General features: G+C 44.4%; 1 protein-coding gene across 1 annotated transcript in view; it reads right to left on the bottom strand.

Moving 5' to 3' along the window:
* zdhhc5a (zinc finger DHHC-type palmitoyltransferase 5a) overlaps positions 1–5151 on the bottom strand; it is a 20537-nt gene extending 15386 nt beyond the window's left edge. Inside the window, 2 exon segments of the mRNA XM_070442729.1 lie at positions 4701–4899; positions 5142–5151. Of these exon segments, the coding sequence (XP_070298830.1) occupies positions 4701–4899; positions 5142–5151 (209 nt within the window).
* Between the last annotated feature and the right edge of the window lie 9618 nt (positions 5152–14769).

Raw genomic sequence — 14769 nt, 5'->3', positions numbered from 1 at the left:
GGCAGTATTGAGTAGCCTTGGATGAAAGCGTGCACAGAGGTGCCCAGGGTAGTAAAACGGACCTGCTCCTCAGTCATAGTTGCTAATGTATGCAATTTTATGATATTGGATAGGAAAACACTCTTGAAGTGTCTAAAACTGTTGAATTATGTCTGTGGTATACAGAACTCATTATGGCAGGCAAAACCTGAGAAGTCTCCTCCACTTCCTGTTTTGGATTTTTTTCCTGAGGCTGGAGATATTTTCAACCAAGCTCCAATTGTGAAATTACGGACATATGGTAATGAGTTTTCACTTCCTACGGCTTCTTTGTTCTTTATTATTTTATTTTTACACTAGATGTCAACAGTCAATAGAACTTTGTCTGATGGACTCTAATGTGGAAGGGGCCGAAGGAGACAAAGGAATGAATCACCACTGCCATGAGTGACCACGCTTTGAACATGCGCGTTCCACATTGAGAAGGGAGCTCCCGTTCCATCGCTCAACTGAAGTCAAGTGTAATTCTCGGTCTGGAACGTTATCAAGATGTATTTAACAACATTCTAAAGATGATTCAACTACATCGTTTGACCATGTTTCTACTGACTGTTACGGAACTTGGGTGAACATTTCGCTCCGTTTTAGGTTAACGCGCTTTGTGACTTTGGAATTGTTTACCAAACGCGCCTAACCAAGTAGCTAATTGCGACATAAATAACGGACATTATCGAACAAATCCAAGCATTTATTGTGGACCTGGGATTCCTGGGAGTGCATTGTGATGAAGATCAGCAAAGTAAGGGAATATTTATCATGTAATTCTGGTTTCTGTTTGACTCAAACATGGGGCTAATTTGACTTCTTGTTTCTGAGCTCCGTCTCAGATTATTGCATGGGTTTGCTTTTTCCGTAAAGTTTTTTTGAAATCTGACACACGGTGCATTAAGGAGAGGTATATCTTAATTCATGTGTATAACTTGTATTATCATCTACATTTATGATGAGTATTTGTGTTGAAACGATGTGGCTATGCACTATCATGGATTGTTTTTGGAACTAGGAATGTAACGCGCCAATGGAAACTTAGAATGTTTTTATATAAATATGACTTTATCAAAACTAAACATGCATTGTATGTTTGTTAACATGAAGTCCTATGAGTGTTATCTGATGAAAAGATCATCAAAGGTTAGTGATTAAATTTTAGCTATGATTGTGGCAGCTTTTTGTGACTGCTATTTCGCTGGAAAAATGGCTGTGCTTATTGTGGTTTGGTGTTGACCTAACATCGTTTGTTAGTGCTTTCGCTGAAAAAGCTATTTTGAAATCGGCACGACTTTGGGTGTATTAACAACAAGAGTACCTTTAAAATGGTATAAGACCAGTGTATGTCTGAGGAATTTTAATTATGAATTTCAGTTTTTTTTATTTGGCGTCCCTGCACTTTCACTGGCTGTTGTCATATGATCCTTTACCGGATTACCAGTTCCATATGAAGTTAACTTCTTTTGGGATAGGGGGCAGCACTTCACTTTTGGATGAATTGGTGCCCAAATTGTAACGGCCTCCTTACTCGTTTCAGAGATAATATATGCCATATTATTATGACTATTGGATAGAAAACACTCTGAAGTTTCTTAAAAACCGGGTTAATTATGTCTGAGAGTATAACAGAACTCATTTGGCTAGTGCAAACTTCCAAACAGGAAAGTGAAAAATCTTAAAATGGCGATGGGAAAAGTCATCGCTTTCAAAGCTCTGTCATTTGATGGATCTGTATGCACTTCATACGCCTTCCACTAGATGTCAACAGGTCAGTAGAACGTCGAATGAAGCCTCTAGCATTGATGTGGAGCCGGATGGGAGCTATTTGCAGTCAGGGGTCTTGGCAGATGCAGTTCCCTGTCAGGGCGCGGCTACGCATGTTTGTGCCAATTACTTTACAGACATAAAAATGCTCCGGTTGGGACGTTATGTGGATATATATGATTAACAACATCCTTAAGATTGATTCTCAACTGAGTTGACCAGTTTATTCGACTTGTAATATCACTTTTGAAGTTTTCGTTCGACGTTTGTCGTTCAATTGCGGCAAAGCGTTTTGACACGCTTGTACTACACAGGCTAGCCAAAGTGCTAATTCGACAGAAGTAATGGACATTATAAAACCAAAACAACGATTTATTGTGGAACTAGGATTCCTGCACTGCACTTAGGATTCCTGGCACTGCAAAGATCATCAAAGGTAAGGGGAATATTTTATGGAAGAGTAATTTTCGTGATTCTGTTGACCTCCCAACATGGCGGAGAATGGCTGAGCCTGTTCAGATTATTGCATGGTTGCTTTTTTACTAAAGTTTTATTTAATTTAATTTTTTTTAAAATCTACACAGCGGTTGCATAAGAAACCAGTGTATCTTTTAATTATATGTAAAAATAGTCTTTCATCAAAGTTTTATGATGGGAGTATTTCTGATTAGTTTTGACGTGACTCTCTGTAATTACTCTGGATATTTTGGAGGCATTTTCTTGAACATGGCGCCCAATGTAAACCAACGATTTGTGGCTATAAATATGCACATTATCGACAAAACCATAAATGTATTGCGTAACCATGATGTTCATTATGAGTGTCATCTGATGAAAAGATGTTCAAAGGTTAGTGATTAATTTTTATCTCTATTTGTGGGTTTTGTGAAAGCTATCTTTCTGGGAAAAAATGGCTGTTGTTTCCGCTGTAAAACATTTTTAAAAATCGGACATTGTTGGCTGGATTCACAAGATGTTTTTCTTTCATTTTCCTGTATTGGACTTGTTTATATGTGTGAAAGTTAAATATTTTCAAAAAAATATTTTTGAATTTCGCGCGCTGCCTTTTCAGCGGAATGTAAAGGTTGTAAAGGTTAAACAGAGTTGAGCAAATTCAAGAGGAAGCGGATTGCAAAAAAGAGACGAGAGTTAAAAGATGAGAGAGAGAAGGGACAGCTCTTTATTAATAGTGACAGATACTGGCCTATTTCCCCTCTATTCCAGCATGGTGTGGTTTGTTGTAATCTGGGAGTAGAGCTATGAAACTGACAGACACGACCTCACCTGCCTTGGATGACCTTCAACCACACCCCTGACGTTGATCTGTCCTGTCTATCCTACTCTGCACTACTACTGTACACCACTCAACTGTGTGTGAGGATGAAAGAAAGAGAAAAGTGCTGAGGAAGCACGTTGAGTAGAGACAGCTCTGGTGAGCAGGTTTCATGTAGAGAGAGAGAAGAGCTGAAGACAACGTTGAGTAGAGAAGTGGGAGAGAGAGACGAGAGAATGAGCTGGAGAAGCTATGTTGAGTAGGGAGAGAGCTGAGGAGCATGTTGAGTAGAGAAAGAGGCTCTGTGAGCATGTTGGAGTAGAGAGAGAGAGAGAATGAGCTGAGAGCATGTTGAGAGGGAAAGAGAGGAATGGAGGCTAGGAGCATGTTGGAATAGGGAGAGACGAGGGGCATGTGAGTAGAGACAGAGCTCTGGTGAGCATGTTGAAGTTGAGAGAGAGAGGAGAGAAGAGAGAGCCCGAGAGCACGTTGGGTAGGGAGAGAGCAGAGGAGCATGTTGAGTAGAAGAGAGAGAGAGCTGGAGCTGTTGAGTAGGGAGAGAGAGAGAGACGAGAGAGAGAGAGAAATGAGCTGAAGGAAGCATATTGGTAGGGAGAAGAAGAGAGAGAGAAGAGAGGAGAATGAGCTGTTGAGTAGGGAGAGAGCTGGAGGAGCATGTTGAGGTAGAGAGAGGAGAGAGCAGGAGGAGTATGATGAGGAGAGAAGAGAGAGATGAGAGAGAAGAGAGAGAGCTGAGGAGCATGTTGATAGGGGGAGAGCTGAAAAAGCATGTTGAGTAGAGAGAGAGGAGCAGAGGAGCATGATGAGTAGAGAGAGAGAGGAGGAGCGAGAGAGAGCTGAGGGCATGTCGAGGTAGGGGACAGCTGAGGAGCATGTTCGTGTAGAGAGATAGCTGGGAGCATGTTGAGTTAGAGAGAGAGAAAGAGAGCGGAGAGAGAGAGAGAGAGAGAGAGAGAGAGAGAGAGAGAGAGAGAGAGAGAGCTGAGGAGCATGTTCGAGTTAGGAGAAGAGCTGAGGAGCATGCTCGAGTAGAGAGAGACTGAGGAGCATGTTGAGTAGAGAGAGGGAGTGTGTGTGAGTTGTCAGGAGTATGTGTGTTCTTTACGTCTGACGTTGCTCTGCTCTGTCCCATTGCCAGGGGTTGACTGACTGTGCACTACTTAATAAACTGTCACACTACAGGCAGGCGGTAGGGACACTGGTGTGTCCGAATTTATGTTGGCATGCGGAGTGGCTTTCTAGAAAGGCAGGAGAACTAACCAGTGAGGGTGTGTGGTGTGATTAATGTAAAGTGTTTTAAGTGTTTTATGCTTAACGAGTGTGTAGGGGATGTGTTTTGGAAGCAATGACGGTCTTGTATGTGTAGTGGGTGATGAGTTGTGTGTGTGTGTGTGTGTGTGTATGTGTTGTGGTGTGTTGGGTGTGTTGTGACTGGGTCAGGATCGTGTCACCACGCCATCATTTGAGCAGCATCTTATGTATGACATGGTGTATGAGTTGTGTGACGGGTGTATGAGTGTGTGACGTGTGTATGAGTGTGTGACGTGTGTATTGACGTGCTGTGCGCGCGTATGTGACCTCTTTTGGGGGGGGGGCGCGTTTGGTCGTTACTCACTGAAGCAAGAAGAGCGTGGTGGATCCCACCAGGAAGGGCCGTCGCGCCGACACGGGCACGTAGCGGGACGGCGAAGTGGCCGGGACGGGGAGGCGGTGTGGGGGGGCGAGGGAGCCACCCACACCCCCACTCTTGTACTTGCTTGGCCCGGCATCACACAGGGGGAGCAGGGCAGGGGGCGCTATAATGCCTTTGATTACTCAGGAAGGAGGGGGGGGGGAGTGGGGAGGGGATGGTGGAATACCCCACCAGGGAGGGGTGGGAGAGGGAGGGAGGATTTGTTGGGGTGTGTGGATGGAGGGATTATAGATAAAGAGGGAGGGAGAGATGAAGAGAAAGAGCACAGAGAGAGAGAGAGAGAGAGAGAGAGGGATTGAAGGGGTTAGAGAGGGAGGTAGAGGAGTCCCCTTCTCAATCGGACCAGGACGAGAGAAGACCCACGTTTCTGCATGTTCACCGGAAAGAGGGGGATGAAAAGAAAGAAAAGGGTAGATTGGCCCTCCCTAAACCGTGTGTTCATAAAACAACTCTGTCCCTTTGCTCGAAGTTGTTTGATGCCTATTCAACTTGACCTTTGGCCTTGTCTAAGAGGAGGTGGTAAGATAAGACGGAGAGTATTTGAAAGGAGGGGGTAAGACAGAGACAGAGGGGGGTATTTGATTGAGATGCACTCTGCTAGCCACTAGAGGCTTAAAGAGACTCCACGATAAGGCTTTTGTTTTGCTGTCCTCCGGACAACATAAAAGTAGACTGGAACATGAAGATAAACAGAGCCACTATTTAAAGACGTGTTCTCGTAAGATTGAGGCGTTGCCGCTCTATGCTCGAACTACCGGCTTAAATAGGACGACAACAACTTCTGGTCAATTGTGTGTCAATCTCAAGGCTGATACTTTTACATTTGCTTGGTTTTTCTTAAGTCTTTAAAATGGTTCCTTACAGTGGATTTGGGTCAATATCTTGACATTTTAAAAGAGGAATATCAAGAAATGTGCGCGTGCGAGAGGTAAATAACTTAATTGAAGGCTTAGTAATTTTACGATACAAAAGAAAAATAGTGCAACAAAAAAATAAAAAATAAAAAGCTGTGATATGGCTTGATTGTTTGGGTGTGGTATATAAAAATCTTGGACGCTCCCTTTTCAAAAGAAAATAAGTAGGATGTCCTAGTAAAGCATAATGTATATGATTTGGTGAAGCGGTTTTAACTTTTAACATTTCTTCTTAATTTCATTACAATCTTACTCTCATCTAGTCCCCTAGACTCATAAAYGGTTTCAAAAACACAACTCAACTTCGGGCGTCATAATGTCAGTTCGGTACAGAGGATGAGGCAGATCGCCTTGGTTGACCCGCTAYACATTCCCTGTTCAATGAAATCCCRTTTCAATAACTTCATATTTCAAAGATCTCTGGTCCAGTTCAATGACATTGACCCTATAACCTTCTCCCCTTCCAGACTAAGATGACAGATTGTTTTGGTCTGTAGATTGGACGCTCTGTCGACTGGTCGGTCTGTACACTACTCGGTCTGGGATGTAGACCGACTGAGTATGGATTTGGTTCCGACACAGACTTTTTCAAAGGGTATGACGCGATTGAGAGGTAGAGATTGATTGCAAGGTTTTTGATTTGTCGCAGGTAAAAGACATAAAAAGGTCGCAACTTAATCGTTTATTTTTTTGCCTTGATAGAAAGGTAGGCTATCACTGTAGCTGGTCTAGTGTGTAAACAGGTAGTTGATATGCATAATGAGGGAAAGGGAAAAACCAAGGGAGAGAGAAAGGCATAGCAAAATGGCCTTTGATTGTGGCCAAGTGGGATTCTTGTCTCTGGTTATTTTGCTCCCTGGTCGGCTCAATCGTCAGATGAGATAGGAAAAACAAAACATCAAAACGAGAGCAAAAAAAAAACAGCGGAGACGAATATCAAGCAGTCCTAAACTTACTCTGGAGGGCAGCTAGTTTCCTTACTAATTAAAGGGCTGTCCCTTCAGTCCAAACAGCGTCTTAAAAAACGCCAATGTGCTCGTAGACGGACTCTCAGACTTTGTTCTTCCTGGTCGGGGCATCCCTGAGCCAATGGGAGACAAGCAGGAAGTCTCAGAGGCCGATCCCACCTGCTACAGGTGTGTGTCGAAGAAGACGTGTGCACAGGTCAAATTGTGTGTGTCCCTGTAACCTGGAGGTGTCCGTGAGGGTACACATATCCAAAACACCCTTAAAGGTCCTCCTGAAAAATGGTTGGGGAAAAAAAGACAACAAAAAAAAGACCCCCCAAAAAATCTGTGAAGTTGAACCCAGAGAGGAAGGCCTGAAGATTAGAAGCTGTATTCCCTAGTGGGGGGCTGTAGAGCTCCTCCCCAGTGTCTGTAGACTCAAGGCCCAGCTGTGTTAGCTAGCCAAGGAGAGAAAGATGAGGCGGGCTGTTAGTTACATAAGCCTCCGTCTCACTGAGCGAGGCAGCCAGCCAGCCGTTCCCCCAGGACCATTCCTCTACTTCCGTCCCCCAGCGGAGTGCAACGAGAGGGGGGGGGGGGCACACCCTCCCACCACGACCCCTGAGAACCAACGGAGTCTCGGAGTACGAGTCCGAGTGGCTGCGAGACGTTTATGTGACTCTCTAGGGCTACTTCTAGAGGARTGCGTGTGATTCTGTGTGTGAGTTTCTGTGTGTGTCTAACGGTGTTAGCCTCTGTCTATCCGTCTCTACTGTCTGAGTCAGTGTGTGATTCTGTTTGTGTCCGTCTCTCCGTCCGTGTGAGTGTGAAGGGGGAGGGTGGCAGTTAGGAGAGCAGTGTGATAATCTGTAAGAAAGAGAATTTGAATCCAACAGGTTTTCCAACAGGCACGGTCGCTCTCTCCGCCCCCGCTGTGGTGTGACTTGTGATCCTCCTCTTCTTCTCTTTAGCCAGATATGTTGTGGCAGGGCCTCTGGATGTCTGCTGGGACACAGCTCCTAGGAGGAGGGGGGGAGAACAAGGGAGGGGAGAGAGAGACAGATGGGATAGAGGGAAAGAAAAGGGGAGGGTGGGAATAAGAGAGAGGGAGGAAAAGTGTGGGAGAGAGATGCATGTGTTTAGCTTCATCGTGAACCACGGACAATTCTATGTACGGGACGTCATCGTAAACAAACAGCATTCAATGTCGAGCACCAACTAGTCTCGCAGGAATGCTTCGGTTGTTCACCTCGCTTCTGMTGTGTAAGTTACCTGCTGCTGTCACTGTGTGTGCGCACGCGAGTGAGTTCGTCAACCGCGAGTGTGTCTGTGGGCAATATTCTTTTCATTTTCTTCTCTCGGCCAGCAATCATTCTGGTTCTTAAAAACTAATCCAGAAAAACAAGGTGTGTGATTGGGTCTGGCAGATATTCCGTTAGCCGTCCAGGGATTCATCTGGAAGAGTGTGAGAACAAAAATAGATAGATAAGAATGTCCTGTCCCACGTCTCGAAACAGCGTTTGACAAGGTGTTGAGTGGTGACGGTTTTCATGTTCCGCCAAATCAACGGGAGTTGAGTCCTATAACCAGGGCCCCATGTGCCATTCAGACACAGCCAATGTTAGAGGGTGTGAACCGTGAACGCACAGAGTGAGACTGAGTGAATGTGAGTGACTGTGATTCTGGGCCTGCGAAGGACGCCACGGTTGGAAGGAAATGAGAGCACGCCCTTCGAGACAGAGGGTACAACCTGAACTCGCACAAGAACAACGCTCAATTTGCCGTTTTTCCCAGAAGGACCTACCTCCTCTGTTGAAATAAGTTCTCCAGAACACGGCCCCTTGTACAGGTGAGAAGACGGGGATCAGATACAGCACCTGAGATCAAGCTCCATTCAGACTCATGAATTYCACTGAACCGCCACAGAGTCCTAAGTCCTTATTAGAGCGCAAACGCCAGCAGTTATCATCATGACTCGTGAAAAAAAAAAGTGCATTTATAGTGACTAAGCATTTYCCCCCTCAAATCTCAAAGTGCTTTAAATTGTATTGGGTTGAATTGTCTGTTCCTCAACCAATTAGGCGCTCCCTATCTCCCSTTCGACAGTCGAAGTAGTCAACTCACCACCGGTCACTTTGTGACATCCTTCCCAAGGGGTCGTATTCATTAGGCACCAAACAGAAGAAAACAGACAGACAGAGAGGGAGGGACTAACTCAACTAGTCCAATAAAAACGTTTCCATTGCGCAACGCTTTAAAAAAAAGAAGACGTTTTTCTCCAATGTGCCGCCTCTTACCACCGGACAGGTCTGTAATTAGGGTGATGTACTTCTAAAACAGGCTGACTAATAGGGGACACGCCTATAGATATCAGGCTCAGCTATGCCGAGACAGGAAGTGACGGTGACAGTCAGACTGATGACCTGAATCATTCAAACACTAATACACATCCTGTAACATAACCGCCCAGGTTCTTCTTAGTGTACGTCCCAAACGGCACCTCCGTTTCCTTTATAGCGCACTACCTTTCACCTGGGCCCCATCTTTTTATTTGATTTTTTACTACAGGGCCCTGGTCAAAGGTAGTGTACTATAAAGGAACTAGGGTGTAGTTTGGGACACAGCCCAAGTAAGCCTCTTCCGAGCCAGAACGGCGATACCAGCCCCATCTCCTGTTTCTGTAGTGGGAGGCAGCTTGAGGTATAAGTACACCCCCTAGACAGGACGCTACTCTGTCGCAAGGCCTCACCCCCGATCTGTCTCCTTGGATAGTAAGCCTAACCCCCGATCCATCTCCTTGGATAGTAAAGCCTAACCCTAACTGTTAATACTGGACTTAGAGTCTATGACTATCATCTACGACTGATACCTCTCTCGCTCTCCTTACAGAATCTCCATCTCCAACATAAGGAGGAGGGAAAGACAGGATAGTGACAATTATGTATTTATTATAATTTTTTTWATAYWTTTTTTWAATCGCTAGTATGTCTGTAACATATAAACTTCTCTGCTTTGTGCTAAATTCTAATCGAATTTGTAAAATATATAGACCTCTGCTCTGCTTTGGGGCTACGTCCCAATCTAATTCATTAACCTCCTAGTATCCTCATCTCCTTCCCTTCATCATCATGTAGGTAGGTAGGCAGACCAGGAGTTTTCCGACCAGACCAAGGAAAAACCACGGCGCTAGCTAGTTATAGCCAAATAAATAAGGCCCAGAGTTTTCCCTAGTCAGTTCACATGGTCGGGAACACCTCTGGCCTTACTGGTAAGAGAGAGAAGACTGGCTTGTATCACTCAGACCAATGGTTATCGGAGTGAAACAGGTGCTAACCTAGGAGTATTGGGACACAGCATGGATACTGATATAGGCTCTGTTCCAGATGGCATCCTATTCCCTAGAAAGTGCACTACCCTATGGGCCCTGGTCAAAAGTAGTGCACTACATAGGGAGCCATTTGGGACACAAAATAGGTGGTTAGCCTGTAGCAGTAGCATCTTGCCAGGAAAAGGCTGTCTCTGTCAAGACTGTCATAGTACTGAGATCAAGAGAAAGATTACACATAGCGGGCAAAACGGGCACACACACACACACACACCGAGAGTGTCTCTGTCAACATGAGTGTGGATGATTGCCTAAACAGCGGAGTAGGTCTTACTGCCGTGGGGAGAAACAGAAGCACAGACACACAATATGATTCATTGCAGTGCTACGCCCTGCCCGCGTTCACCTCATTTCTGGGGTTGTCTAGGAAATATGCAATCAGAACCTGTCATGTGTGACCAACAATACATATTCTTCCCCTCTACAGCGTAAAAGGTATGTGATCATCTGATGAGGACTAGTGGGTACCAGGTGCTGAGAAATGACTAGATACTCTAACATGACCACAGATGGACTGAGATTATTATATATACAGTACACAAAAGTTAGTACACACCTACTCATTCCAGGGTTTTTCTTTATTTTTACTATTTTCTACATTGTAGAATAATAGTGAAGACATCAAAACTATGAAATAACACATATGGAATCATGTAGTAACCAARTATATTTTAAATTCTTCAAAGTAGCCACCCTTTKCCTTGATGACAGCTTTGCACACTCTTGGCATTCTCTCAACCAGATACATGAGGTAGTCAACTGGAATGCRTTTCAATGAACAGGTGTGCCTTGTTMAAAAAGTTMATTTGTGGAATTTCTTTCCTTCTTAATGCGTTRCAGCCAATCAGTTGTGTTGTGACAAGGTMGGGCTGGTATACAGAAGATAGCCMTATTTGGTAAAAGACCARGTCCATATTATGGCAAGAACAGCTCAAATAAGCAAAGAGAAACAACAGTCCATCACTACTTTAAGACATGAAAGTCAGTCAAWCTGGAAAATTTCAAGAACTTTGAAAGTTTCTTCAAGTGCAGTYGCAAAACCCATCAARCGCTATGATRAAACTGGYTCTCAYGAGGACCGCCACAGGAATGGAAGACCCAGTTACCTCTGCTGCAGAGGATAAGTTCATTAGAGTTACCAGCCTCAAATTTCAGCCCAAATAAATGCTTCACAGAGTTCAAGTAATAGCCCCATCTCAACATCAACTGTTCAGAGGAGACTGCGTGAATCAGGCCTTCATGGTCGAATTKCTGCAAAGAAACCACTACTAAAGGACACCAATCAGAAGAAGAGAGACTTGGACTTACTTGGGCCAAGAAACGCGAGCAAYGGACCAGTGGAAACCTGTCCTTTGGTCTGATGAGTCMAAATATGAGATTTTTGATTCCAACTGCTGTGTCTTTGTGAGACGCAGAGTAGGTGAACGGATGATCTACGCATGTGTGGTTCCCACCGTGAAGCATGGWGGAGGAGGTGTGATGGTGCTTTGCTGGTGACACTGTCAGTGATTTATTTAGAATTCAAGACACACTTAACCAGCATGGCTACCACAKCATTATGCAGCGATATGCCGTCCCATCTGGTTTRCGCTTAGAGGGWCTATCATTTGTTTTTCAACAGGACAATGACCCAAAACACACCTCCAGGCTGTGTAAGGGCTATTTRACCAAGGAGAGTGATGGAGTGCTGCATCAGATGACCTGGCCTCCACAATCAACYGRCTTCAACCCAATTGAGATGGTTTGGGATGAGTTGAACTGCAGAGCGAAGGAAAAGCAGCCAACAAGTGCTCAGCATATGTGGGAAGTCCTTCAAGACTGTTGGAAAAGCATTCCTCATGAAGCTGGTTGAGAGAATGCCAAGAGTTTGCAAAGCTGTCATCAATGCAAAGTGTAGCTACTTTGAAGAAGTAAACTGCGTTTATTTTCAGCAAACTTAACATGTGTAAATATTTGTATGAACATAACAAGATTCAACAACTGAGACATGAACTGAACAAGTTCCACAGACATGCGACTAACAGAAATGGAATAATGTGTCCCTGAACAAAGGGGGAACAACATCAAAAGTAACAGTCAGTATCTGGTGTGGCCACCAGCTGCATTAAGTACTGCATTGCATCTCCTCCTCATGGACTGCACCAGATTGGCCTCCAAATCGATCCCGCTCCAGAGTACAGGCCTCGGTGTAACGCTCATTCCTTCGACGATAAACGCAAATCTGACCATCCCCCCTGGTGAGACAAAACCGCGACTCGTCAGTGAAGACCACTTTTTGCCAGTCCTGTCTGGTCCAGCGACGGTGGGTTCGTGCCCATAGGCGACATGGTTGCCAGTGATGTCTGGTGAGGACCTGCCTTACAACAGCTCTCAGTCCAGCCTCTCTCAGCCTATTGCGGACAGTCTGAGCGCTGATGGAGGGATTGTGCGTTCCTGGTGTAACTCTGGCAGTTGTTGTTGCCATCCTGTACCTGTCCCACAAGTGTGATGTTTGGATGTACCGATTCTGTGGTGTTGTTACATTTGGTCTGCCACTGCGAGGATGATCAGCTGTCTGTCCTGTCTCCCTGTAGCGTTGTCTTAGGTGTCTCACAGTATGGACGTTGCAATTTATTGCCCTGGCCACATCTGCAGTCATCATGTCTCCTTGCAGCATGCCTAAGGCACATTCACGCAGATGAGCAGGGACCCTGGGCATCTTTCTTTTGGTGTTTTTCAGAGTCAGTAGAAAGGCCTCTTTAGTGTCCTAAATTTTCATCACTGTGACCTTAATTGCCTACCGTCTGTAAGCTGTTAGTGTCTTAACTAACGTACCACAGGTACATGTTCATTAATTGTTTAAGGTTCATTGAACAAGCATGGGAAACAGTGTTTAAACCCTTTACAATGAAGATCTGGGAAGTTATTTGGATTTTTATGAATTATCTTTGAAAGACATGGTCCTGAAAAAGGGACGTTTATACACACACACACACACACACGCAAGAAAAAAGTATGTGAAACCTTTGAAATTACCTGGATTTCTGCAAAAAAATGGTCATAAAATCAAATCAAAAGTCACAACAATAGACACACACAGTCTGCTTAAACTAATAACACACAAATTATTGTATTTTACTTGTCTATATTGAATACATCATTTAAACATTCACAGTGTAGGTTGGAAAAAGTATGTGAACCCCTAGGCTAATGACTTATCCCAAAAGCTAATTGGTGTCAGGAGTCAGCTAACCTGGAGTCCAAACAATGAGACGAGATTGGAGATGTTGGTTAGTGTTGCCCTGCCCTACGCAAAACACTCACAAAATGTGAGTTTGCTATTCACATGAAGCATTGCCTGATGTGAACCGTGCCTCGAACAAAAGAGATCTCAGAMGACCTAAGATTAAGAATTGTTGACTTGCATAAAGCTGGAAAGGGTTACAAAATTATCTCTAAAAGCCTTGATGTTCATCAGTCCACGGTAAGACGAATTGTCTATAAATATTGAGTTCAGCACTGTTGCTACTCTCCCTAGGCCTGGCTGTCCTGCAAAAATGACTGCAAGAGCACAGCGCAGAATGCTCAATGAGGTTAAGAAGAATCATAGAGTGTCAGCTAAAGACTTACAGAAATCTCTGGAACATGCCAACATCTCTGTTGACGAGTAAACGATACGTAAAACACTAAACAAGAATGGTATTCATGGGAGGACAACACAGAAGAAGCCACTACTGTCCAAAAAAAACACATTTCTGCACGTCTGAAGTTTGCAAAAGGAAGGAACACACAACACTATGTATGGAGAAAAAAAGGCACAGCACACCAACATCAAAACCTCATCCCAACTGTAAAGTATGGTGGAGGGAGCATCATGGTTTGGGTCTGCTTTGCTGCCTCAGGGCCTGGACAGCTTGCTATCATCGACGGAAAAATGAATTCCCAAGTTTATCAAGACATTTTGCAGGAGAATGTAGGCTGTCTGCCAATTGAAGCTCAACAGAAGTTGGGTGATGCAACAGGACAACGACCCGAAAACACAATAGTATATCAACAACAGAATGGCTTCAACAGAAGAAAATATGCCTTCTGGAGTGGCCCAGTCAGAGTCCTGACCTCAACCCGATTGAGATGCAGTGGCATGACCTTAAGAGAGCGATCCACACCAGACAAAATGTCAAAATTCCTCCTGACCGTTGTGCAGGTCTGATCCGCAACTACAGAAAACGTTTGGTTGAGGTTATTGCTTCCAAAGGCGGGTCAACCAGTTATTAAATTCAAGGGTTCACATACTTTTCCCACCCTGCACTGTGAATATTTACACGGTGTGTTCAATAAAGACATGACAACTTAATTGTGTGGGTGTTATTAGTTTAAGCAGACGCTGTTTGTCTACTGTTGCGACTTAGATAAAGATCAGGTCAAATTGTATGACCAATTTAAGCAGGAATCCAGGTCCTTCCGAAGGGTTCACATACTTTCTTGCCGCTGTATATATGTAGTCTGGATCTACTACAAAACCTAGAACCTTGGCGTCACCCATCTATCTTCACTTATGCTTTTCTACCGTAATCCTGTTAAACCTGTCATCAAACTTCAAGGGATCAAGGATGCATTTTACAAGTATTCTCCTAAACGGGTCTGTGTTCAACTCTCTAGTGTCTCTCTCTCTCTTGCTGGTGTCCACTGTCTAGGAGAAGTCTTGACTTCTGGACCATTGACCTAGCTGTGGAGGACCTCCCGCCGACTCAACCAACAAACTAGCT

This window comes from Salvelinus sp. IW2-2015, unplaced genomic scaffold (genome assembly GCF_002910315.2).
Source record: "Salvelinus sp. IW2-2015 unplaced genomic scaffold, ASM291031v2 Un_scaffold16527, whole genome shotgun sequence".
NCBI classification, from domain to species: Eukaryota; Metazoa; Chordata; class Actinopteri; order Salmoniformes; family Salmonidae; genus Salvelinus; species Salvelinus sp. IW2-2015.
Note: the sequence above shows the minus strand (reverse complement) of the source record. Positions and strands in the feature narration are given on the sequence as shown.